This window comes from Tarenaya hassleriana, unplaced genomic scaffold (assembly GCF_000463585.1).
Source record: "Tarenaya hassleriana unplaced genomic scaffold, ASM46358v1 Cleome7, whole genome shotgun sequence".
Taxonomy (NCBI): Eukaryota; Viridiplantae; Streptophyta; class Magnoliopsida; order Brassicales; family Cleomaceae; genus Tarenaya; species Tarenaya hassleriana.
The window spans coordinates 1,139,988-1,166,856 of NW_010969548.1; the positions used below are offsets into that span (position 1 = coordinate 1,139,988).

The 26,869-nt window shown below is 37.9% G+C and overlaps 5 protein-coding genes across 5 annotated transcripts; 1 reads left to right on the top strand and 4 right to left on the bottom strand.

Annotated features, from left to right (window-relative positions):
• Nucleotides 1–574: 574 nt before the first annotated feature.
• Nucleotides 575–1,159, top strand: LOC104800609 (vegetative cell wall protein gp1). Its single transcript, XM_010523467.2, has one exon. It carries the CDS (start codon nt 575–577, stop codon nt 1,157–1,159), a length of 585 nt encoding a protein of 194 aa, XP_010521769.1.
• Nucleotides 1,160–1,852: 693 nt separating this feature from the next.
• LOC104800610 (zinc finger CCCH domain-containing protein 24) lies at nt 1,853–6,421 on the bottom strand. Its single transcript, XM_010523468.1, has 14 exons — nt 5,772–6,421; nt 5,494–5,586; nt 5,161–5,397; nt 4,997–5,069; nt 4,653–4,785; nt 4,431–4,584; nt 4,248–4,331; nt 4,040–4,162; nt 3,457–3,633; nt 3,214–3,348; nt 3,011–3,106; nt 2,545–2,844; nt 2,402–2,445; nt 1,853–2,274 (listed from the first exon to the last, which is right to left on the bottom strand). The coding sequence occupies exons 1-14, from the start codon at nt 6,324–6,326 to the stop codon at nt 2,028–2,030; spliced, it is 2,451 nt and encodes an 816-aa protein (XP_010521770.1). The 5' UTR covers nt 6,327–6,421; the 3' UTR covers nt 1,853–2,027.
• A 932-nt stretch (nt 6,422–7,353) lies between these two features.
• Nucleotides 7,354–12,150, bottom strand: LOC104800611 (beta-galactosidase 8). Its single transcript, XM_019201002.1, has 17 exons — nt 11,457–12,150; nt 11,268–11,363; nt 11,021–11,133; nt 10,841–10,907; nt 10,669–10,761; nt 10,423–10,566; nt 10,177–10,265; nt 9,991–10,096; nt 9,776–9,863; nt 9,496–9,614; nt 9,236–9,400; nt 8,942–9,144; nt 8,719–8,828; nt 8,370–8,470; nt 8,170–8,283; nt 7,679–7,780; nt 7,354–7,569 (listed from the first exon to the last, which is right to left on the bottom strand). The coding sequence occupies exons 1-17, from the start codon at nt 11,649–11,651 to the stop codon at nt 7,354–7,356; spliced, it is 2,121 nt and encodes a 706-aa protein (XP_019056547.1). The 5' UTR covers nt 11,652–12,150.
• A 5,954-nt stretch (nt 12,151–18,104) lies between these two features.
• LOC104800612 (elongation factor 1-alpha-like) lies at nt 18,105–20,411 on the bottom strand. The gene is made up of 3 exons (XM_010523470.1): nt 20,304–20,411; nt 19,234–19,704; nt 18,105–19,138 (listed from the first exon to the last, which is right to left on the bottom strand). The coding sequence occupies exons 2-3, from the start codon at nt 19,693–19,695 to the stop codon at nt 18,251–18,253; spliced, it is 1,350 nt and encodes a 449-aa protein (XP_010521772.1). The 5' UTR covers nt 19,696–19,704; nt 20,304–20,411; the 3' UTR covers nt 18,105–18,250.
• Nucleotides 20,412–20,846: 435 nt separating this feature from the next.
• LOC104800613 (vicilin-like seed storage protein At2g28490) lies at nt 20,847–23,039 on the bottom strand. Its single transcript, XM_010523471.2, has 5 exons — nt 22,593–23,039; nt 22,323–22,504; nt 22,146–22,226; nt 21,629–22,036; nt 20,847–21,485 (listed from the first exon to the last, which is right to left on the bottom strand). The coding sequence occupies exons 1-5, from the start codon at nt 22,966–22,968 to the stop codon at nt 21,027–21,029; spliced, it is 1,506 nt and encodes a 501-aa protein (XP_010521773.1). The 5' UTR covers nt 22,969–23,039; the 3' UTR covers nt 20,847–21,026.
• Between the last annotated feature and the right edge of the window lie 3,830 nt (nt 23,040–26,869).

A 26,869-nucleotide genomic window follows, 5' to 3' on the forward strand; every position in this document is an offset into this window, starting at 1 on the left:
ATATTACCTTTATGTCATAAAGATCTCTAAATCCGAATTTATAATAACGTATCAAAATGAGTTTTGAAATCATATAAAGTACCTAACCGTGAAATTATTTTAGATATTTTATCATAAATCCCAGACTTGGATAATTTTTTATTCTATGTTATGAAAACCAGATTAACAAATCTGGCATTTTATACAAAAAAAAAAACTTAGGGTAAATATGAGAGTTTATAATTTGTCAATTGATGTGAGAAATTGGGTTTGAGTTTGAAAAAGTCTTTCAAGGCTAAAAAGAAACGTCCAGAGGGGCAAATAGGGAATTGAATCTGGTGAAATGCGCGCATCGTAGTGTCGGTGTGCATCCGACGTGGCTTCACATCAATGGATATCTATTTATCTCTTTCTTTTTTTGGCACTAACGATCTGTTTATTCCGTTTTTTAATTTCCCTCCCTCCCTCCAACACCCTCCTCCATCTTCCTCAAGAACAACAAGAAAACGAAGGACAAGAAGAAGACGATTCGAGCAATAGAAGCATACGATCACATTTTTCTGCAAAAATATAACAATCTCCGTTTGATACTACCATGGAGAAGAAGCTCGGATTCATCTCCGCGATGTTGATTTGTCTTCTCGTCGTTGATTTCGCACTCGCTCAGGAGGTTTCGCCTCGAAAATCTCCGGCGCCTTCACCCGTGCCCGAAGCTCCGGCAGATGATTCTCCTCCTCCCCCTTCTCCCCCTCCTCCGTCGCAGGCTCCGTCGCCAGCACCCGAAGCCCCGGCGGATTCCCCTCCTCCGCCTCCGCCCCCTCCGACGGCGCCGGAATCCCCGATCTCGACGCCGGCACCGGCTCCAGCTCCGATATCGGAATCTCCGGCACTATTGCCTCCGGCAGACGAAGACTACGAGACAGAGACTCCGTATCCTCCTTCTCCGGCGCCGAGTCCAGGGGGACAAGTGGAGTACATAACAGCGGCCGACGAGGAAGAGGGAGGAGGAGAAGGGGGATCTCAGGAGGGAGGGATGAGTAGCGGGAAGAAGGCGGGGATAGCGATCGGAGTGGCGATGGGTGTGAGTGCGGTGGCCGTCGGTGGATTTGTTTACAAGAAGCGAAGGGACAACATGAGAAGGGCTCGGTACGGATACTACGAACCCAGCGATTTTCTTTGATTTTTTCTTCTTCTTAAAAAAAAAATTACGAGAATTTCTTTGATTTCTCTCCTTGTTTATTCAGAAATCCAATACTTGCATATTCAGAGAAATGACGAACACTTTTTCGTCATTTTGATCGAATAGATTTCTTTTCACGAAAAGTTTTTCAAATTTATGTCACGTGAGGAAGCCGATGTATACTATGACCATTACCTATGTGTGTATAAATGCATGCACAGATACATTCATGTCTTCTGGCAACGTTAACGAGATAGATTCATGTCTTTTGGTAACGTTAACCCATTTGCCATATTCAAAATGTTGTTGTATTATATCCTCTGATTTGAATCGTGTAATGGATTTCGACCTTTGTAGTTAAATGCTGCCATCAAAATTATCCATCAACCATCCCTATCCCCGGTAAATATGGCTTCAAAATGACATGCCAAGATTTCATCTAAATTTGTGTACTAAGATTTTTTTTTTTGGAATAGAATCCAAGATGGATTCCATTGTATTTCTGATTTGAATTTTTTTTATAATATTGAAAATAGTAATCGACTAATTTGAATGCGTATAATATACGTTTATTTTCAACAATTAAACCCTAAAAAAAGATACTAAAACAGAACCCAAATACGAAGGTAAAAAAGGGGTCGTTTTTTTGACAATCGTAACCCAAAAAGCTGATATTTTCGTAGAAGAACCCAATTGAATAAATTTGAAAGCATATTAAGAACTCTCCAAAATTTGGTTCATTTAGTACCAAAGGGTGCATAATCTTCTCTGCACTGATAAAATTTTCATCCACATGGGGAAATGCAAACATGGTTTTGGTATGTTGGTCCTCTCTGCTCTGGTCGGTCGGTGCTATATTATGATGATTTTACCTCTCGAGAAGCATAACCATTTCGCAGTGGTGGGTGTGAGGGAAGAGGTCCACGGCCATGGCTTTGATGGGTCTGAAGGGCTCGGAAGCCGGCATCGACTTTGCTCTGTGACGTGCCAAACCAGCGCTGCTCATTTTCCTCCACCCTCTGTTGTCTTTGTTCCCTTTCTCTGCCTTGTCCGGAGATGGCGTGCATAGCTCTATGGCGTTCGCCACTAGGGTTTCCGGGTTGCACGAGATGTAGCTGCAAATTTCGGGAAAAGATTCGATTCAATATTTATATAACGGAAAATGGGAGGAATTCTCTTTGGTAGCAGTAGAAGGGGTGGAAAGAAAAGAGAGAGTAAGAGAGCTTTAGAGCGGGGACTAACACGAGCCTCCGCAGACGTGGATGGGTTCTTAGAGCTTTAATTACCTGCATTCCGACAACACAATAGTAAAAAAAAATTACAAATTTTTTTTGAAGGACAGTTGGATGAATGATGAATGAGGTTTGTAAGGGATGCCAACTTACAATGGGATGAAGGCCTGAACGTGGAGGGTCGACTATTGCAACTACGTTTCTGAACTGAGGTTTTGAAGATTTTTCTGCTTCTGCGGAAGGACTCTTGTGCTCATTTTCCTGGAGTTCTTCCTGATCTTTCCCCAAACTTTCTGGTAGGTTTTTCCCATTTTCATGCTCGGGATTTGGTGTTTCTTTAACGTCAGATGAATCATCTTTGTTACCATCATCGGGATTAGTTGGAAGCTCGGGTTCTTCCTCTGGGGGCACATCTAGGTACTCTTTCAGTAGAGAACCCATCACATCTTCCGCCTATACAAATGCAACGGCCAAGAAGAATCAACGGAATGGATTTTAGATGAAGGCTACAAGATCTTGCATACAGATGCTTTAAAACGGTAGAGATATTATCATTCTTTTTCAGACCCCAAACCCAAAATAAATCCAGCAACAAAAAGAGAAACTGTAGGGACCATGCCTTTGAGCAGATGAACTTGCAGTTGCTAATGCCATTGATCTTGGCATTCCATTCAGCATCTGACACAGCCGAAGCATTCATTTCTATGCCAACAACCTGCATGAGTTTCGGTTTGAACAGGTAAAACTTCCATATTCAGAACCCCTACTTTTAATCGCTTTTGGATTTTGATATCAAATAAAGTTTAGGAGATGAACATTTACCATACCAACACGATGAGCCAGCGTAAGCCCAATCGTTCCAGTTCCACAGCATATATCAAAAAGCAAGGTGTCGGGATCAAGACCAGCCCAATCCCCAGCAAGTGAATATAACTTTTCCGCAGCAATGGTATTGACCTGAATCATTTGACGCTCTTAATGATGCCAACGATCGGGCATATAATTATAAACTTGTTTCCCCCCATCAATGGAGCAATAGATATGTAGTGATGATGCTTCAGTTACCTGAAAGAATGCTGTTGGAGATATACTGAACCGAAGGTTGTTGATATAATCGTGAATCCGAGCTTCAGTCACGACATTGCTGGCTTGATCTTGGTTGGATCCATTATCTGACATTGGAATAAGCAGTGAGCGCAGCGGAGCATCTGCAGGCGCAACATTTGATATTCCTTGGTGGTCCTGTACAGAGAAGACAATTCAAGAACTTACTTTAAGGTACAGGAAAACATGAAACATATCATTATTATTAGATGATACCTTGCTCAGCCATGATAATGAAAAAATCCAAGAAATATTAGGAAAAAAAAGCACGGGGGTAAATGGTTTTCCGTCCTACAGATCTCATGGTAACTGGAAATTGGATTTCAACACAAAACTATGGATAGGTAAAATCTGTCCAGCTAACAAGCAACTCATGAAAATGGGGACCGATCAGAGTCATCAGACAGAAGAACCTCTACTTATTACTCTCTGAAACGTTTTCTAAAAGAAACTTTATCAACAGACAAATTGCAATGAATTGCATTTGATGAGGAAAAAAAATATGCAAGCAATAACAGCAGATTACAATGACAAAAGTGATTACCTGGATAACCAAAGCTGTTAGAGGCAGAAGTGGTGAATTTGCTCTAGCTCCTTCAGCAAATGCTTTTGCCATTCTTTCAAATTCAGAGGCTATTTTTGCATCGTCAAAACCAGAAGTGCAAACCTACACAGTCAGACAAGAAGGACAATTAAAACAGTCACCTCAAAATTCTTTATTACCATCCAAGGAGATGAAGTAAGAGATTAACCTGAACAATGAGCATAACTTCAGCAATGCTTGATTCAACATCTGCAACGTCCGAAAACCCACCAGGTTTTCTTCCTTCACGAACCTAAGAAGTTCTTAAAGGTAAAACATTGCTACCAAATTGAATCGAACTAGGTAAGTAAGATTGGGCTAAAATACAACAGTTAAGCATTAAAAAACATACCGTCAACTGCCGCCAAAACCCACAATTCTTAAACCTATTCCAACTCGGGAAGGTTGAATTTTGCAGAAATTCCTGAAAGATTGAAGCATACTTGCAAGCAATTCTAGAGATGTTGGGGCAATCCAATGGCTCCTCTACTGCAGTTACACCCTCCCTGAAAGATTGTGCATCAGTTCACCCATATTGATTTGAAATTCACATTAATAGATGTCTGTAGAATACCTAAAGTTTCCAAGCATGAATCCGGCAGTAAGCTTCCCCTGCACAGAATATCCAATTGAGAACTCACACTTGTTCCGGTATCCGTTTATAACCGGTGATTCCATAACACCTTCTAGATTGCACGGAAGACCACCTACAAGATTGATTGTATGAGATAAACGGCTCCTAAACCACCCCATCCAGTCTCAAACCAGAATAAGAACACAAGTAAAACAGGCGATTCTTCTATGGCAATCAAAATGTAGATCATAGTTTTCCCTTTCTGTAGACGCAGGCTTAGCCTCAATGATCACAGACCAACAAATAATGATGTAATGCTGGAAGGCAACAACCTAGAGTCTTACCTATTTCTCTAGACTTAAGGACCCATTCTGGAAGTGAAATGCCATTTGAACAAGCTTTACGGGCATTCCTAGTCTGCCAAGAAAAAAATTCCAACATCTCAGTTTGCTAATACTTATAAACCATCATGCGAAAACAAATAAAGAAAACTGAGCAAGTTTCGAACAAGTTTTTTCAGCATTTGCATGATAGAGCTCCTCTTCTGTTCCAGCTGTTCGGGATAAGACAGGTGAGCAAGGGGAGTCACAGCTTCGCGGGCACTTTTAACTTTTACCGCATCATTGCTGCTCCTGCTGTCACCAGCACCACTTTCCATGGCCGATTTGATATTCTTGTCACATGAACGGGGAATGCAATCGGCGATCTTTAACTTCTTGTTACCCACGGATTTTCCTTCCAAAATCTAAAATATTCGAACTGATTATGAGTACCAAAGAAAACAACCATACGAAATGATACTGCTGACCAATGATTTCGAAAAGGGTTAAAGAGATAGCACCTCTACGCCACTCTGCAAGTGCTCTGCATTCTCAAATGTCACAAAACTAACCGCCATGCCTTTCTTTTTCTTGGCGAACTTAAATTGCACCCCCTGGATTTGAAGAAATCGCCCCATAAATCGATGAATCAGAGATGAAATTTATCAGCTCAAATTACTGAAAACGCCGCACTTTATGGAGACTTCTTCTTCATCTAACAATCTAATCACTACACCACGAATCAACACCAATCATCTGCAATTTGCAATCAAATCTAAAACCCTAAAGGATTCTTCACCTGATCGCGGAGAAACTTCTTCAGATCATCTGTATGCCATCTTATCGGTGTATGCACCAAACATTTACTCAGAGACGGATCCAAAACACAATTCCCGTTGCCGCCATTTCCATCATCATCGGCATCATCGTCCATCACCTGCTCAGTGATCAAAATTTCAGTATCTTCTTCCTCCTCCTCCTCGCATTTCCCAGCGTCCTCCGTCATCCTCATAACCTTCTTGGCACGCTCCGACGTTGGGTCCCACGTACCGTCTGGCCTCTGGCGGAGCTCCCCCTCGCCGTGCGCGTACCTGCACGCGCTGCCATGGCTGCAGGAAGCACCGTGGCGCCTGAAGTAGGAGCAGAGGCTCGTTTTCCACAGTGGATGAAGCGTTGAATCAGACCGCTCCGCACCGCTCTTATCGTCGTTCTCCTCGTCGGAGCGCTTCCGCTTGTCCCCCACGATGGCGTCATCGACGGGTTCTGGATCAGACAGCCGAGTTTGCTCAGCCGAAACGGGTTCCGAGATTAGGGTTTGGGAAAGAGAGAGGTCGTCGTTCGAGGAGGATGCCATTGAAGGTGGCGGTAGCGAACCGTTAGGGTTTTTCTCTGCGAGAGGGCTTCCCAAGCTCCTCTTAAAATCCAATCCAGATGTTCTTATTTTTTTTTTATTGTTTATTCATCTTAGTCTTAGATACTTAAATCACTCGGTATTCCATCAGTAAACAAACTATATCTCAAATTTATTTCCGACCAAATAGTTACATACATTTTGTATTCTGAATTTTATTTGTAATTTCATTATTTTTTTTTTAATTGATTGAGGTTCAGATCAGATACATAATTTCAGTTTCCATTTTCTTTTTATTTTAAAATGGAAAAGAAAAGAGTCTATGAACAAGAAGCTTGGACAGCTAAGGTCTTGACGGTGCCCCGGCAAGCGTCTCCGAACACACTGGTGGACACCGGTAGGCTACAACTCCTCGATCCAACGCATGCCTGCACCATCCATCCGACGTCGTTTTCAGTCTTAACGTAATTCCAATCTTCACGCATATACAACTACATATAGGAAAGAGCAAGAGAGCTCGAACAGCGACCATGGCTGAAGCCACCGCAAGTTCCCGTCGGAGTTCCGAAGCTTGCGAATTCAACAGATGATATGACATGATCGGGCTTCGGACACTGAAGTGACAGAACAGGAGTGGTTCTTCTAGTTCTGTTGGAGGATGATGTCCACGTGTCCACGGGCGGTGGATGAGACTGCGACACTCTCAGGCACAGACTGCTTCCTCCTTGCTTCGTTGCAAATGATATCCCTGCTACATCCCCTCCCGCCTCTACCAAGAGTACAAGTGTGTTTCCGCTTTCTTTTATCCACGACCGTGGCACATGGTACCTGTTTAATGTAACCAAAATAACATCCTTAAATCTTCAACATCCTGGTTAAGATCCTGCCCAACCATACTTCTTTGATAGCGACCATGTATATGTATAGATGGATGTCTGTGTATATATATGTATATGTATGTACGTACGTATGTATGTTTCTTTTCGTGTTTCAAGAGGTTGAAGAGTGTGATTTATTAGGGGAGAAGTGCTTACAGTGACTGAGATGGTTTTCCGCAGTTCTTGAGGCATTTGTTTGAACGGTAAGATCCTCTGTAGTCGCATGAATCGGTGCAGCCACTGTCTCGTGCAATATTGGTTGGCCAAAACCGGCCTATGCTTTCTCCGTTCACCCACGCCATTCCTTTTCCCGCCCCCGTGAAGTCTATCGCGACTGGATCACTTCCAGCAGGAGCGTCAAATGTTGTCTGAGACATTCCGCATTGGGATGAGAATAAAGAAATGATTCCCATATTCATATTAATGATAATAATATATGATCATCGAGGTGTGTGTGGTTTCTCCGACCAATCTCACCTTGTACCATATCAATGGCTGCTTTGTAGGCAATGGAGATTCTGAAACCCATTCAGAAGAATCTCCAGTTGACAAACCTGTGTCTTCCCCCTTCAGCCCAACCTGTAAGAAACGTGTTAAAAAGTGATGCATGAGTCTGAATATTGCATTGTAAAGAGATATTGATTGTTGATTCGCATAAATCTTGAACTATCTGTTGATTCACGAAAATGCCATAAACGAGATGGTTCATGTGGATCATTGATTAAAACACTCTGAAAGCTAACAAAATCGAGAAGACAAATTTCTTTGAAGCTTTATAAAAAAGCAGAATCATGAGCAACATAATGAGTTATCCACTGGACTTGTGGGTTTCATCGACTCAAATAGAATATCGATCGAACGCAACAAACATAGGGGGGAAACGTTCCTCCCAATCTCTCTATCATGAATGAATGAATTAATCACTTCTCATGTCATAATTTCATAGTGTTTCGGGTTCTAGTACTGACCTGATATGTCCACTGCTTAGAAGATAAATCGATCGTGCTTCCGCTGTTCCCATTTTTAAGTATCACGGGACCTGTTATCCCAGCTCCAGTTAAATCAAAGAAAGCTCCATAGTTCTGCAGTAGACATTACTCAGGTTCAATATATTGCCTTTTAAACGTTCTTGACATGCTATGAGCGCTTTTCAGACATTCAAATATACCTGGAGGCCTACAGTGACACTGAGGAGAGCTATTGTGTTCTTCCCTGGGACAAGACTGATCGGGATGGCCAAAGACACTCTCGGTTTGCCCGTTGCGCTTCCTACAGCAAAAAAAAAAAGTCAAATATAAAGTGTTGGTCTTGTTGGGTATTTCTATAGCAAACTTAGTTTTTTGACTCGTTTGAACCAACTTCACGAATTTAACTAAATCGTATCTTCCTTCAAAATTATACTGAAAATTTCCCCACAAGATTGTAGTTAAGAAAAATCAATTGAACATGATAAGTCGGTGCTCCGGCAGGAATGACAAGTTAATCATGGAGATCATATTAGTAGCATATCAGGTTACCTGCAAGCTCGCCGTTTATGAAAACATGAAGCACATGACCAAGTGATTCAATGTGGAGGACGCTTTTAGATCCATCGTCAAGGAAAGGCTCATCACCTTTGATATCCATACTGTTTAATGAAAGAAAAATCTTTGTTACTACCAAAAAATGCAGGATTTCCACTGGCAAAACAATTTTGCGGTAACTGAAATTACTCAGAGAATAAACTGGCTTATTTTTTACCTCAGTGAGTACCAGAGGTAGTCGCTTTTGTCAGCTGTTGTGTTTATCTGCTCAAGTAATCCGGGTTTTACGAATGCACCAGCTTTGGAAATCCCAACAGGTTCCTTAATATAGCTCCATTGTGAACCTAAATCTCCAGATGAATCAGCATCCGGTTTCAAAGACTGACGTGCGAACGTTTCGGACTCAGTTGCAGAATTTATCTGGCATTAGATATTCCAACAATTAGTTGTTGCACTCTAAATTGCCATAAGTGGTGAGGAATTAAACAGTTGGAGATGCCAATTGGCAGACCTTTGCAGTGTTAAAAACCACGTTCTTGCAGTCTGGCAAGATGCTTACAGACCATGCAGGCAAGTGATAAGTATTGCCATTGAAGGCCACAGTGGCATCAGAATGAGTGCCAATGTTTGCAAGAAAAGCGGCACATGATCCAGATGCTGTTTTGTATACAGAAGCCTGACAAGAATAATCAATTCATAGTTAGATTTTCAAATAACATGACAACGATTTAAGTTAGAGCATTTGAAACAAGAAAAGGGTACTATTGGTACCTCCAAATTTGAACCCAAGGAGGTAATTGTTGGATCTGTGGCGACTAATGCATCTTCACAAAGCTTGATAGCCTTGTGTAGATCTCGTAAGTGTCCCCACTTTGGTTGTCTAAGAAGTCCTGTAACATATAAGGGAGACTTTTTACTTTTTAGTATAGAGTGATATCAATCCCATGTTTGGGCCAACACAAAATATCACAGCTCAAGTATTTTTTTTGTACGCCTAGGTAAAACATAATGGAAGGGGACGTTTAGTACAAACATCAGGTAGAATTCATACCATACTCATCAATTGGAGCATCGTAGTCATAACTAGTAGTAATAAAGGGTCCTCCAGTGCTCCTGCCAAAGTTTGTACCGCCGTGGTACTGAGCAAGGCAAAGGAAAAAACCAATTTAACGAATCAGTCTTCTCGATATTGCCTTGTAGAAACTATGGGAGAGTAGCCACAATAAGATTAACTGAAACTTATAGCGAAAAATGTTCACTAGGTACCATGTAATAGTTCTGGAATGTTCCACCTCGCTGGAAAAACCGTGCAACTGCAAAAGCGAGGTCTTCAACTGGCCTGTATGGCAGGGGTTCTCCGAAGGAAGAAAACCTGGTAGTCCGTAAACACAAGAAAGAGGGTCAACTTAGAGATGACCGACTCACTAAGCTCTAAAGAAACAAAGTACTCACCATCCACTCCAGTTCTCAGTCCACATCTTAGGTTTCTTGTTTGAATTAGGAGTGAACTGGTCACAGTAGAAGCCGTTGCATGTGTTGATCTATCCAGAAAAGCAGACCAATAAAAAGAATGTGCCAAGTCAGAAGTTAACAGCAAGAGATTTGACAGATCATACAATACAGAAACCTGCAATTCTTAAACAAGATAAAGAGCACAAGACAATAAATATCACTACTTCCCAGAAACTCAGAACTCACAATGGGATCAGGGGCATCTGCTTGCTGGCACATGACCCAAGGTACACCCGTGTCCAGTGAAACAGCCATGGAAGCAGACCACTTCATATAATTCTTTCCCGCGAGTCCATACGCTGAATCAATATTCCCGTATTCATTCTCAATCTGACATCCAAAACATCATAAATATCAGAACCTACCACAGGTACACAATACAATTTTTTTACAAGGACCAAGGCTGTTGACTTGACAAATTCAAGCATCAACCTGTGATAGGATGATCGGTCCTCCTTGTGACGAATAGAGCTTTTCCTGCTTCATCATATCCACAATCTTGGCAGTAAATCTCTGCATTTCTGCCTGTAAGAAAACTCCACCAGCTTAAAAACCAATCAATTCAGCGACGTAAATGACAAAAAGACAGACCACCAAACAATACCCTGAATGGTTCATTGTCAGTTCGGAATTTAATTCCAGGAATGAAATGCAGCCAAAGCGGAAACCCACTGCTCGGAAACCCAAGATAAAATTAGTCAAAAGCTTTACAATATCACTGAATTAAATCATCGGGGAAGAAGAATCGTGAAAAAAAAAGCAACTGGGCCAGAAATCCCATTACCCGTAATTCCATTCAGCACAGACATACGGACCAATTCGTAGATGAACATAGAGACCAGCTTCGGCCACCAACTTCACGAATTTAACTAAATCGTATCTTCCTTCAAAATTATACTGAAAATTTCCCCACAAGATTGTAGTTAAGAAAAATCAATTGAACATGATAAGTCGGTGCTCCGGCCTTCAAACCCCAAAATCGTGACAGCAATTGACCGGAAAAACTATGAAAACAAAGTGAAATCACGGACCTGATTCTTCTCTGGCTCGTGAACATTCCAAAATACGTATGTCTCTATCACATCCAAACCACCATCCTTGGATTTTTGTACAAGGTCCGGCCACATCTACACACGAAAATACACTATACAGTTCATACCCGTAATACACACACTGATATACATGTGTGCGCGTTATATATACACACGCAATAGTAGTACCTCAGGCGTACTCCGAGGATAGTGAATGGAACCGGAGATCAGAACCCTCCTCTTCCCATCGACGACCAGAGCTCGGTGGTCGTACGTCACATTGGCGCCGTACGCCACCGTCGCCACCATTGCCGACACCAACAGCTGAAGAAGAATAAGAATCTCTACCTTCCTTCCTCTTACCATTTTCTCCGCAATCATCATTGTGTTTGCTTCTCCTCCAGGAGATTCCTTGTTCCTCTTTTATACACCACCACAGATTTGGCTTCAAATCACAAACAAGGATCGTTTGCGTGTTCGAACCAATTCCCCCTCTGCCTCTCCTTGCTTCTGCCCCTGGATCACCTGTTGCTTCGCGGCTATGTGTTACCGCATTTTATCTTCCACGAATTAACGAAGATGCACACACCTATACAAGCATAGATTCATACAGAAACACACATAAAAATATATATTGATTTCGCTCTCGTTATCGCTTCGATTTCTGGATAATCTCTTGCTTCGCCGATTCGATTATCGCACCTCCTCTTTGCTCATCCGGGATATACATACACCAATACATACATCTACGCATATGCGTATTGCATCTTCATCGTCATCTTCGTCGGATTTGCGTGGGAGTCGTTCAGAGATTAATGGCGGGGTGTTTACTGTTTAGTGATAATTAAGGTTTTGTTTAGTGACGAATACGCGCGTTTTAAAAGCAATCGACACACGAAGTATGTTTATAAAGAGAATGTGGGTGGCAATCGAGTGTTACTCGACACAATGTTTTACGGTGAACCCTCGAATTTATTAGATGGTCAGAAGGTGACACGTGGTAGTTACAAAGTCGCGAAAGCCACGGGAATTTATTGCCACAAAAATATCACCCCGACGGAGAAAATGTCGTCGCGGAGCAGAAATTTTCAATTTTTTTCGTCAACAATTATTACAATATATCAAATCATTGTTAAAAAAAATATATATAATAACATAAATGCTTAAAAAGTTACATATTTTGCCGCCGAGGAATAAAATAATAGAAAATGTCTGAAAAAACACATGCAATGGTCAAAAAGTTTAAGAAAATAGAAACTGAAATACCATCGCAATTATATTACAAATCTTAATTCTACATTAGTTTTTTATAATCCAAAAGTTTATCAAATTTTTTACCTAATTAAATCTTTTAAAACAATAAGAAAATCTGAATGAATGTATCTTTCCACGTTTAAATTGAAATTCAAAATAAAAATATATTTTGTATATTATTTTATCAATATACGATCCAAATTTGGATCAATTTACATTAGTTATATTTGGTTTTTAATATGTTTGCGTTTTTCTAACAAAATATCGGTACGTATTTTGGGATTACACCATTCTTCACATTCACACTTTATTTTGGACTTATATATACACATCCATTTATTTTGGACTTATATTTTAAAAAATAAATGTTTTGGGGAGAAAAAAAAAAGACAAAGGTCGTTTTTGACTTTTGTTGGTATCGTTAGAGGGAAAGGATCACGGTTTTCCAAGTAGCCCCTGACATTCTGCCCGCAATTCGTTGAAAATAATTACGTAATCGTCTCAAACAATAAATAATTACATAAAAACCACAATCCTCAACGGAATGTATTTTGGGTTTTCACTTGTTTTTCGATTATTTTTATTTGAATTCTTTTGGTTTGAAAGTTGGATCTATTAAATTTTTATATTTTAAAAAAAAAATCATAATGCATAAATCGATATTAAGATATATATATATATTTATATTCATCTTGTAATATAAACTGACTCAAACAGAACTTATTTTAACAAAAACAAAAAAAAACAGAATTAAGGCATTGTGAGCATGATGAATCGCGTCGATACATGTGCCTGCCTATAAATAAAACAAATGATGTCTATAAATTTTCAATTAAACTGATATTTCATAAATAAATAAAAAATCAAAATCTGGTGATATATGATTTTGTTGTTGTGACATCCTTGGTTTTTTTTCCTTTAGTCCTTGTTATATTGTTTGTTATCTCATTCCATATTAGAACTATTTCTTGAATTTAAAATAAAATAAAATAAATGCCATCAAACAAGAGAATATTGAGAACATGCATGCATGTGGTTTAGTGGCATATATGTATCTATCATTTTTTTTTGTTTTCGGTTCAAATCATAATGAACCAATATATAAAAGATTTTTGGTTGTCTAAATCTTTCACTAAAAATATTTAAATGGTTTATCAGACGTGTAAATTTACTTGATATAAACATATTATATCACAAATTACAAGAAAAAACAAGAAAAACATTAATCATTGGTATTAAATCATTGGTACTTTTCTTACCAAAATAGTCGATATTAGTTATTAATTAGACAAACAAAATCAGATTATAGCATCATCGCATGTCAAAAAATTAAAAAAAAAAAACTCCTCCTACATGTCACTCTCAAATCTTGTCTCGCGGCACCAAATCAGCGACAAGTGATATTTCTTTTTTTTTTTTTTTTTTTGCCCACCGACAACGGGGGTTTCTTTGTTCGAACTAAAACTGGATATGTATTTTTTTTCTAATAATTGCATTATTATTATTATTATTATCATTATCATTATCCATATGAAATCGTTAATGAAAAAAATATCATTTTATAAATCTATGGAAGCTTTTGTTCCTGATTTCCTTAACATTTGTTATTACATTGGTTTCGTGGGTAGTTATGCCATAATGGTTGGGTTGCCTTAAATATGTTTGGTAGAGTGGTAGTTTCACCATGCACATCTGCATGCACACACACACACACACACACTATATATATGTGTGTGTATATATATATATATATATATGGCAATCAACGGAAACATAGTTTGCATGTTTCAAAAAAAACATTTAAACGGATAGGCATGAAAAAATCTATGATCTTTTTTTTTTTGCAGTGTCGAATGTCGTCGGTGTTTGTTTGATCCAATTGAGCAAAAACGGGGGCTTTCAGATTTTTAAATAATTTTTTGTGACTTAATTTCAATCTGTAAAAACATAGGGTCTAGATTTCGAGCTTTATAAATGTCATAATAATGGTAAAATAATTATTCATCGTGCCTTAATTAGGTCTTCAACATTCAATTCTACGTTATTTTAAAGTTTAATAAAAAAATATTATATTTATTTAACAGATTAAAGTCTGTAATTAAATTTCCTCTGCAATTTTAGAATTGATTATTTTATTAATTAAAAGGTATAGATTTTTTGGTAATGAAATATTTTAGATTCTTAATCTAGATTTATCTTTAAAAAAATATTTAGCATTTTGTAACTCAAAAAGAGCAAAGTAAATCTTAAATATAGTTTGTTTGTCACGTTATTTTAAAAATATATAATGTACTCTAAGTTATTTTTCTTTGAAAATGTTATTGAAAAATTGTGAAACTAAGATATAATATTTAAAGGAAGTGCAAATTAATTTATTTCTTCGATGTCACGGGAAAACGATTATTTGGCTAAATAGATAATTAGTCCTAATCCCTCTGTCCCATTTTGGTAAACGTAAAAAAGAGTCACATGTTTCTGTTCACACTCACAACACACGCACTCATGTTTCCATTGATATATTGCCGGAAATAATTGACTAAAGAATTTGATTATCATTATTTTTTTTTTTTATATTTTCCAATTGTTTACAATTTATCCTTTCTTTAAATGTGTAGAAAAGTATATATAACTTTCATATATATAATCATGGTGATCCTATCACCCGTGGCAAGGACAGTTTATATGCACATAATTAAATTAAACTTAAATTTGAATTAAATTAACTATTATATAATTCGATATAAAATTTAAATAATTTCAAAAATTATAGATTATTATTATTATTTTCTAAAATAAACTGATCAAATTCGATTCAAATTGATTCTAAATTTAAAATAATCCAAAAAACAGGTTATTTTTTAGAAATATAAATATTTTTTTAATAAAACCAAAAATTAATTCAAGTCAAAATCCGATATTAAACCGAGATAAATATATATTATTATTGTAAAACACGGATAAATATTATAAACTAAAAAACTATTTTAAATAACCCATCAATATCTTTTGGAAGAAACAACCAGACAATAATATAAAATATTTACGTAACAACAAATAAAATGAACCAAAACTCCCATGCATAGACCGTCGTATCATTAGTTCAAAAGGATTGTATACTTCAAAATTTTCTATTATCACAAACTAGCTGGATCAATTATATCAATATTTCTATATTGGAAAGAACGCAGCATCAATTAGTCAACGAATCGTCAAAATAGATGGCCCATCGCTATATATTCAAACACCATGTGAGAATTAATTATTTGACGTCATATTACAAAAACGCATAATATTAGATTATATTATATAACTCAATAATGCATTTTCTTACCTCACATCCCAACAAAATAATGTTTATATTTTTTCTTAATTTATTGGTCAATTTAAAAAAAAAATGAATAAGTTGATTGTTAGAATTTTGGGCAGATCGTGAATAGAGACAAGGTTGATGGTTGTCCTGTCCTAACCACATGTGACGCGCGTCTTGGGATAATGGCCCATTTTTTGGTAGTGGTCTCATACCCACAAGTAGCTCACCTGCACACACAATCTTCCTTGTATCTATGTATGTATGTATGTATGGATGGATGGATGGATGGATGGATGGATGGACATGTTTTTTCAAAAGAATGGTGGATTACATGCATGATCGCACTTCAAGACATTTTTGTCATTCATGAACGACTATGTGGCTGTATAGGCTTCGTAAACCAAAAGTCAAATTTCCTTTTTATTATATTATTTTTATTAAACAATTCTATTTATTAAATTAATATCATTTTTGTGTGTGGGGGAGGGGGGACAACAATTCATTTTCCCTTTATATTAGTCCATAGAAATACACGTCGGTATAAATTGTTTCTTAATATTTTAATTAAAAAAAATGTAGTCATATTTATTACCACATATATTCAGTTCATTCCATTTGTTAACATTGTTGATATAATATAACACCACTAATGGATAAGATTTATTAATTGAAAAATGATTGACCTTGGCGATTGTTTTCAATGGGCCTATAATTTGCATTAAACCCATCGGCCCAAAAGAAAAGCCCAAATACGAATGCATCCGTTTAAACCCAATATTAATGGCCCATCAAAGGAAAAAAATACTACTTTTTTTTAATTAATTAAGAATCTAAAAATTGGAATTGGAATATGACCTGAGAAGTGCTATTGTTTTTTTTTTTTAAAGTGGGTTCTAGTTTATATGTTTTATTATAATTTCAGACAGAAAAGTGGTAAGTATTCAACATATATTGGAATAGTTCTCGTTATTGTCACCGTTGAAAATTCCATTTATTGAGATTTTAAAATAGTATTTAAAATTCCATTTATCGAGATTTAAAAATTTTCCATTCATTGTAATGCAAAATTTACATTAAAATACCTGTCCAGTTTCATTATAATATGAGTCGGAATTTGTAATGCTCAATGCATTTACCTTCTTCTATTTCCTTTTTTTTTTTGGGTAAATAAATTCTATTTCAATTTGAAATTTGTAATGATGTGTTGTCTTTTAAATTCCTCAAGAGTATGAAAAAATTTATCTAATTATGTTTTAGTGTTATATGATCAAAGTCATGATCTGATGTGTATATATATGCATCCAAGATGCCTATATTATATAGTATGTAATATATAAGTATATGTGTATATATAATCAAATTCGGTGCTATGTTTTTAAATACTTTCAATGAAAGAAAAGAGATCATAATTTCTTTAGCACATTTAATGGCTGAAAATTTATTCTCACTAAATTCATTTGATTTATTTGGGTTTATATTATCAATAGTGAATAGAGAAAAATATATCACTACAAAATTTATTTGATAATTCTACCATTTCATTTGATAATTCTACCATTTCATAGTATATAAAAAATATATGGATTTGAATTTGAATTTGGACTCAACAAAAAATATTTTATAACAATTATCTCAAAATTGTATTCCTTAATCATAATTCATACTCATATTCTCATCCATAGAGAATTGGATTTGAATTTGGATCGGATATCAATAAAAATTATTTTATAAGAATGAGAATTATATTCCTTAATTATAGTTATATTCTCATTATGTATTACATCAAGATCGTCGAGACCTGCTCTGCAATTTCTCGTTTCGAGATCTATAGGCCGTGCCTCCCGCCTCTCCCGGTCTTGTGTTCATCATCAGCATGAAGCAGAACGGAATGGACGGTGAGACCACCGATGACGATCTCTTGCTGGCTCTCAATGGGCCGGGGAGGTTCTTGATCGCGGCGAATAAGGAAGGGCAGGAGCTGGTGCCGATGCTTGCTCCTACCGCGGAGATTGTCAAAGGCGGCGGCGGCGGCGAGTGTTGTTGAGTGCTCAGGACAATCCGCACTCATATCTTCCATGTTCGTTGCATCGCTTGTTCTTTGTCGGGCCGCCGATTTTCCCAACCCTATTTATTATTTCTCTTTTCAATTTTCAATTATAACCATGTTAGGTGGATTGCATTTTTTTTTAATTACAGCAAATTAATCTCGATGGCGTTTGCTATTAATAAACCAAACAAATGAAAAAGATGAAACAAACATAAGAGGAAAATGATGGGCGATAACAGAGAAAATTAAATTGAACATTAATCCAAAAATGGAAGAGCAAATTATAAACCATGAAATCGTCAAGGTTCAATAAAAACTTAACACAACAAACAGAGACTAACGCTAAAAACTCCTTCAAACGGACATCGCCACTCACTTGGCACCCTTCTTGGCCGCAGCTTTGGTTACCTTAGCTCCGGTCGGGTCCTTCTTCTCAACATTCTTGATAACTCCGACGGCGACGGTCTGCCTCATGTCCCTGACGGCAAATCGTCCGAGCGGCGGGTACTCGGAGAAAGTCTCGACAACCATGGGCTTGGTCGGAACCATCTTAACCATACCAGCATCACCGTTCTTCAAGAACTTAGGCTCCTTCTCGAGCTCCTTACCGGAACGCCTGTCGATCTTTGTCAATATCTCGGCAAACTTGACAGCGATGTGGGAGGTGTGGCAGTCAAGAACCGGGGCGTATCCGTTACCGATTTGACCAGGGTGGTTCATGATGATGACCTGAGAGGTGAAGCTGGCAGCTTCCTTGGCCGGGTCATCCTTTGAGTTGGATGCAACGAAACCACGCTTGAGATCCTTGACAGCAACATTCTTCACATTGAACCCGACATTGTCACCGGGGAGAGCCTCCTGGAGAGCCTCATGGTGCATCTCGACAGATTTGACCTCAGTGGTCAAACCAGAGGGAGCAAAGGTCACAAGCATACCAGGCTTGAGGACACCAGTCTCAACACGACCAACAGGGACAGTTCCAATACCACCAATCTTGTAGACATCCTGAAGCGGGAGACGGAGGGGCTTGTCTGATGGCCTCTTGGGCTCGTTGATCTGATCAAGAGCCTCGAGTAGGGTCGGACCCTTGTACCAGTCAAGGTTGGTGGACCTCTCGATCATGTTGTCACCCTCGAACCCAGAGATGGGAACAAAGGGGATCTTGTCTGGGTTGTATCCAACCTTCTTCAGGTAGGAGGACACTTCCTTCACGATCTCATCATACCTAGCCTTCGAGTACTTGGGGGTGGTGGCATCCATCTGGTGATTCACATATAAACAGAGATAAAGACAACAGGATCAAGGTAAATACATTCAATACGACAGTTGCAGAATAGTAAAACATTATACATTACCTTGTTGCAGCAGCAGATCATCTGTTTGACACCAAGGGTGAAAGCAAGCAAAGCATGCTCACGGGTCTGACCGTCCTTGGAGATACCGGCCTCAAAACCACCAGTGGTGGAGTCGATGATGAGGACGGCACAGTCAGCCTGGGAGGTACCCGTGATCATGTTCTTGATAAAGTCACGGTGGCCAGGGGCATCGATGACAGTGCAGTAGTACTTGGTGGTCTCAAACTTCCAGAGGGCAATGTCGATGGTGATACCACGCTCACGCTCTGCCTTGAGCTTGTCCAACACCCACGCATACTTGAAGGACCGTTTGTTCATCTCAGCAGCCTCCTTCTCGAACCTTTCGATCACACGCTTGTCGATACCTCCCAACTTGTAGATCAAGTGACCCGTGGTGGTCGACTTACCAGAGTCGACGTGGCCGATGACCACAATGTTGATGTGAACCTTTTCCTTACCCATGGCTAATTACTACGATTAAACAAACAAACAATTTTAAAGAGATCTATATGTCATGAAGCTAAATAAGCAGTTTCAAGGTAAAGGAATATAATATAGCTCGAGGAGATTGCAAAAAAAACAAACAATCTCAATATAGCTAGAGAACAAAACCCGGAATCGAAAAACAAATCACGGTCATTCTCGTAAAACCCAGATCATTATGAACAAGAATATTTTGAAAATCAACTTTAATCCTTCGGATCTATAGGCAAACAGACTTAACACAACAAGTAATAAATCGGAATTTGACTATAAAAAAATTCTTGCACAATTTCAAATAGTTAACGCGTTAAGCAAAAACATAAAACGAAAATACGATCCCACCGAAATAAAAAAAATCCAACGTTTTATCATTGATCACGTACAAACGAGGATCCAATCAGCTAATACAATTACAATCCACAAAAAAACCCTGGATGCGAACAGAGACTATATGAACATACAACAAAAATGGACCAAATCAGTATACAAAACATCAGATCAACTCGATTAGAACATGATCAACAAATACGAAAGGGAGAAATGAGGGAAAAAAACATAATCTAAATGTGGTGATCAGATTCAGATACCTTAAACAAGAGCTAGGAAAAACTGCCGGAGAGTTGTGAGCGGCTGACGAAACAATGCAAAACTAGGGTACAGCCCAAAACGATGCGAGCGTATTTATAAGAGAGAAGCGTGCGTTAGGGCTAGGGTTTGACGTCACAGACAGAAATTCACGAAGGCATTATTTTGATCATATATGGGTTCCATGATAATGGGCCCTAATAATGGCCTTATAAAGTGGCCCTTCAGATGGCCTGTCTTTATTGGACTAGTCTATAAATATTTCATAGGGCTATTTGTTAACAAGAGCACTGAATAAATTCGCGTTTACCGTCGATCTTAACAGGTGAAGCCTCTGATTGCAGCCGAGGATTCGGTAGAAGTGAAGTCACCGAATCAGAGAGAGGGTTTTGACCGATCAACGAAGACTCTCGTATAACGTTTGTTCTGTTCTTCAAAGCCGGAGCTCAAGTTTCTGTCTGGTTTCTCCACTTTTCGTGTTCTTTTTGCTTTGATTTTTTTGTAAAAAAAAATTTCTCTCGGTAGTTTACAGTGGATATGAAGTCTTCTCGTCCACAACACCAAAAACTTGCATTAAGAAAATTGAAAAAAAAAAACATACAAGTATTTTACGTACACACATGCATGCATGCATGGACTTCAAAAGAGGAGAGAAACATAAAAACATTTATAAAAAAAAAACTCTAAAAATAAAAGCAACTTCATGACATTTCCCCTCTCAGAAATCAGAAGAGACCCATCACTCCATCAATCACTTTCTTCGCCACCTTACTCGTCTTTGCCTTCTTTTCTGTCACGTCGGGAGGTGCGGCCCCAGCCGTAGGCAGAATAACGGCCTCTCCCTGGGCCCCTACGAACCGTCTCATCGTATCGTTATCGACCCCGAAAGCCGCAGCCAGCTCCGGGATATTGAGCGACCGAAGGAGCGAGTTCGAGCCCACAAAGAACTGCGGACGGTTCCTCCGGGCTGAGGTGGTGAACCCGAAGAACTTGAACGGTCCTGTCCGAGAGGCAATCTGGCAGAAGGCGAAGTACCGGGGAATCCAGAAGACGTCTCCTTCCGCTACTCTCCTCTTCATGGCCAGTTTCCCGTTCGGGAGAACGACCTCGATGTCGCCGGCCCCCGACAAAACGACGCCGTATTCGGTAGCCGTTGGATTCATGTGAGGTGCCATCATTGATCCCTGAAAATGTGACAGTTTAAAATCATCTCAAATGAGAATGTACAGCCTTATCCACTTAAAACAGAGCATGCTTCTTCAGATATCATGTAATTACTAACAATATATCCATGTGATTGACTGAATAGATTCATATGTGGGGTTACCGCATTAAGAATAACGAGATAGACACTGATCCCGGAGTGCTTGAGGGGCCGGTAATCCGCGGAATCGAGGGCTATGCTCCATCCGTAGTCGTTTCTGAAATCTGGCTTCCGGTCGTAGATGTTGTACGAGTCCTCGCACCGCGTTTTCCTATTCGTCCCCTCGCGAGACAACATCGATCTCAGCAGTTTCCTCCACGACATCCACCCGCTGTGTTCCTCGGTTTCCCGATAACCCGATGAGGATTCTCGGCTCATCCCCGAGATCCTCTTAAGATGCATATGCTTCTCCTCATCTCTCAATTCCAAGAATTTGGTCCACAATGCGGGAGCCCGTTCCCCTCCCGCGATATGCACGATCGGGCCTCCGACTTGTCCCGTTAGCATTTGCCTCAGCTCGGCTCCCGAGACCTAAAACAAGATAAACAATATAAATTATGTGAACTCTCCATAATTTTCCGAAACCCATATATGGATGAGGATCTTTGTTTATGATCCTTAGGACAAGTGGATTACTTACGTTGAATGCAGTTGCTAATGTGTCGATGTCGAAGCCGGAGAGAATAGACGGAGGGTGAGCTCCTCCGCCTATGTAGAAAGACTATACAAAAATACATACAGATTACAAGTTAGTGATATCAGTCAATATACAACGGAAATGTAATCTTAATGATTTGAACTCGGCAATTGATATTACCTGGAAGGTTTCCAAACCCAAGCTATCGGCGGGGTCGATGCTGCAGATGACGTGGAGGCGTTGACCGATGCCGGTGTTGACCAAGTAGAAGACGGAACCAGCCGGAATCCAGTAGATGTCACCTGCCTTCAGTCTCTTCTCTCCGAATTCGTCTTCGCACATCACACCAAGCCTCGCTTCACCTGCAACAAGAAACCCTTCTTACATATATATATATATATATACAGAGAGAGAGAGAGAGAGAGAGAGAGAGAGAGAGAGAGAGGGGACCTCTTCTGACGAAGATGAGGAGGCTAGAGTCAAGGTACTGAGGGACGAAGAGGCTCTGTGGTTCCATGGTGAGGAACCCAATGTGCATTGGCTTCTCAATGATTCTTCCCCTTGGTGATAAGACAACTCTCATATCACCGGCCTCTGTTCTGATCACTTGCCTTGACTCTCTCATCAAGAACCGTCCTTTCTCTCCTCCTCCTCCTCCCCACTCTTCTTCTCCTTCTTCTCCTCTTCCCCATTGCTCTCCTTCTCCTTCACTTCCCCACACATATTCTTCTTCTGCTTCTTCTTCATACCCAGTTGCTGTCATAATCATCACTCCATGGATGAATACAAGCAGAAGCAGAAACAAAGCAATTCTGTTCTTCCCCATCTCTCTCTCTCTCTCTCTCGGGGGATCAAAGCCTCAATCCCTCTGTTTCTCTGCGTTGTGATGAGAAAGTGTGATGGGGCGTGTGTTAAGTAGGGGGAGGGGGAGACGACACGTGTCTTCCATGCATGGATTTACAGGTTTACTTGGCAGCTTCGTGTCTATTGAAACCACCTCTGTTTCAGACAGAAAGTCTCTGTTTCCTCCTCTCTCTCGCTCGTTCGTATCGAAATCGATTTTTGCTTCGGTAGCAAGTTTACGAAGACTCGTTAACAAAAAAAAAAAAAGTTTACGAAGACCGTAATGGATGAGTAAGTAATCTGAGATCCGTTTGGTCTTCTTCCACGTGTCCAATCGGAAGAAGAAGCTTTAAAAAAATGTCCTAATGCTCTGAACCATTCATGCGACGGATTGTCGATTGTTCGGCCCGAAACATTGTTTTACAAATTATAAAAATGACCCAGAAGAAAAGAATTGTGCCAGAAAGCCCAGTTTTGATCTTTCGCAACCTCTGTTTAGCCATTGAACGGGCCTTGTTTTGGTTTGGGCTTTTATGACAGGTAGAGAATGCATATTTTAGTCGAAAATTTGTTTTTGCTCCGTTGCATAATATCTTTTTGCCAATTTTATAAAATTAGCTTTTTTTTCGACAAATTGTGTCTGCAAAAAAAGATTGTATCTTTTCTATCTTATAATTTTGTACTTATAAAAAAATCTATTTTATTAAAAGTGTTCTGTATAGATGTAGTTTTAAAAGCTTTAATTTTTTATTTTCCAGAATGTAATAATGTAGTTTGAGGGTGTGCGTCAATGATTCAGATACCTAACACCAATAAACCTTTTAAATTTTTTTTTTTTTTATTGAAGATGTCCGATACATCATTTGAAATGGACGTTTCGATCTTTTTATTTTATTTAGAATTATTTAGAACGTTTTAACGTGTAATTAAATATATATATATATATATATATATATATAATTATATATATTCACTTATATTTTTGTAGTGGAAGGACGTTATTTTTTTTTTACTACTTAGGGTGAGGGTGCTAATAATATTGTGAGATGTAGATTTTTTTCCTTCATTTTTGTCATTTTGTTTCCGTGTAACTCAAGTTACCTAACCAAAGTTACAGACAAAGAAATACTAATGCACGTGTACACTTTTGTTCGGACAGGTTGACTTGTAATGTATCTCTTACATTTCATACTAAACTCGGTTAAAATATGAATCAACCTGACGATCAGGTTAAGTTTCGGATCATATCCATTATCCATTTTATTTTCCTAATGCTATAACATAATATTGCTTTAAATTACATTCTACTAACAAATATATATATCACGATGGTTTTATTTTATGAATAAAAATATATAGTAATTATCTGCTCTGGATTCAAATTAATTTGATTTAAAAACTATATCTAATCAGTTTTAAACCAAATTCAATTTTAATACTATTATCGGTTTAAAATCTCATCTTTTAATATAACAGAGGTCAATGTTTGTTGAACGGTGCGCATATATATATGGGACAACATTTTACAATATATTTTTATAAAATTTATCCAAAATTAGCGTAAATAAATTCAATGATGGATTTATTAGATAGCGCATGGCAAGGAGTCAATATGAACAAAGTACAGAATTCGTCATTCAAAGTGCCGAAACTAAACGAAATAATCAACTTCTAATTATACTGATCAAAAGGACTCTACGCACGCCGACGGTCCAAGAAGAAATACAAAGATATATTTTATATGGACATTTACGATTATCGTTACAGAAATGGAATTTGTCTAGAATTTAATTCAACTCAAATATATTTTTTAAAATTAAATTGATCGGGTTCATATAAAATATTAAAATAATAAAAAATGAATAAATATGACTTTTTAGAAACCAAATATTATTTTAATAAAATAAGTAAATCCAACTAAATAGAATAAAATTTGAAAGGAACCCATTGATATAAAATTAAATAAATAAAAAAAATTTAAGTTGGGAATGAAATATCGTCGAAACCGAAATATCCAAGGATAATAATTTCTTATAAACTATTTTTGTCCTAAACTATTTTTGTTTAGTCAAAAAATGTGTCCCAGTGTTTATTGTGGGAAATTTATTTATTTCGTTCATATTGCTTGACACTTAATCCAAAATATATGCCATAAATCAAACGCTAAATGTCTAATAGGTACGGAACCAATTCACATATAATCGATTATTAACAGTCAAATATCATCATTCATAAGACAAAACCAATGTTTAATTTCAACGGTTTTGATTAGTACTTGGATGCTTTATTTTGCAAACTATTAAAGAATCATTTTCTTTTCAACTATAATAGCTAATATTAGATGTCTTAATTATTATATAATTAAACTAAATACACAATTTTTGTGGTCGTAATTAGGCCGTTGTTTTATTAAACGCATTTTCTTCTCGTACAACGTGAATGTCGAGGAAAAGACACCACGCGGTTTCGCTTTCTATTGGACCAAAAAAAAGAATGATTTCTTTTCCACCTCTCTGTGTTTTTTCCTCATAAATTTTCTTTTAAAAAAATAATTTTATAATAAATATTTACAAATTACAAACTTTCTTATTTTACTTTATAGTTTCTATAAAAAAAAATTCTATCGGTACACTTTATGGTACGATGGGTCGAGGTGATGTAAAATCTCAACGGTATGTTTCCCATCGCCTTAGCAGTGGTTGAATTTGAGCTTTACTTTGATTCAAATCCAAGAATTTAGTGAAAATTGATCTCAGAAAATATTTCATTATATAAAAAATAGTAATTTTCATTCATATTATTACTTTGGGCTTTAGGCCACCACACAAATCTGAATTTTTCTTTAAAATATAAGGAACCGATTTTTGAAACATGCAACTCCAGTTTAAAATAGTGATTATACCGTTTTTCTTCTCATTTCATGCCCATTTGGTTCTCCATTTCAATTTGGTTCATTAAAGCATAACATAGAAATCACAATACAAAAAATAAGTTAAATTTATTATAAAAACAAAATTTATCCGTTGTGTATTATATATATATATATATATATATATATATAGTAAGCTTTTCAATGGAGCAATGCCAAAAATATGGAATGGCTGCACCTATTATTTTTTTTAGTAATTCGTAAGTTCAACGAAACTTCCATCCAATTAATTTTTTCAGAGAATCGGAAAAATATAGGTAAATATCCCTTTTCAAATGAAGACTCAAATCTAGATCGCAAGTTTTACTAATTAAACCACACAATCTAGAATTTTGTGTCTATTGTTTAATAACGCATCTTTCTTATTATTAACTTTTGGTCACATGTTTAGAATATTTTTCTTATAACGGAGGACCCCTATCTGCTATCTTTCGGACGTGCTGACTAGGTAAACCTCCAGCACGGGAACAACCTTTGTATATGAACTATATAGATTCAGAAATTATCTCTTTTTCTTCTAGCCAAGAATCGAACACTCAACCTGAAATTGAAAGTCATCCACAACTTGACCGCTCGGACACGCTTAGAATATTACAAGTGCATGCACTGACTACAAAAAAAATGGTCATTTCCAACGGGTAAATCCGTTGGAAATGGCCAAATTTCCGTTGGAAATTAACGTTTCCAACGGATTTATCCGTTGGAATTTCGTCGTTAGAAATCGGTGTCCGTTGGAAAACCGTTGGAATTTTCAACGGAATTGCAACGAATTTTTCCGTTGAAAATTTCTTACCGGCATCCGTTGGAATTTTCCAACGGATTTCCAACCGCAATCCGTTGGAATTTTCCAACGGAATTTCCAACCGATATCCGTTGGAATTTTCCAACGGAATTTCGTTGGAATTTTCCAACGGAATTTCCAACCGATATCCGTTGGAATTTTCCAACGGAATTT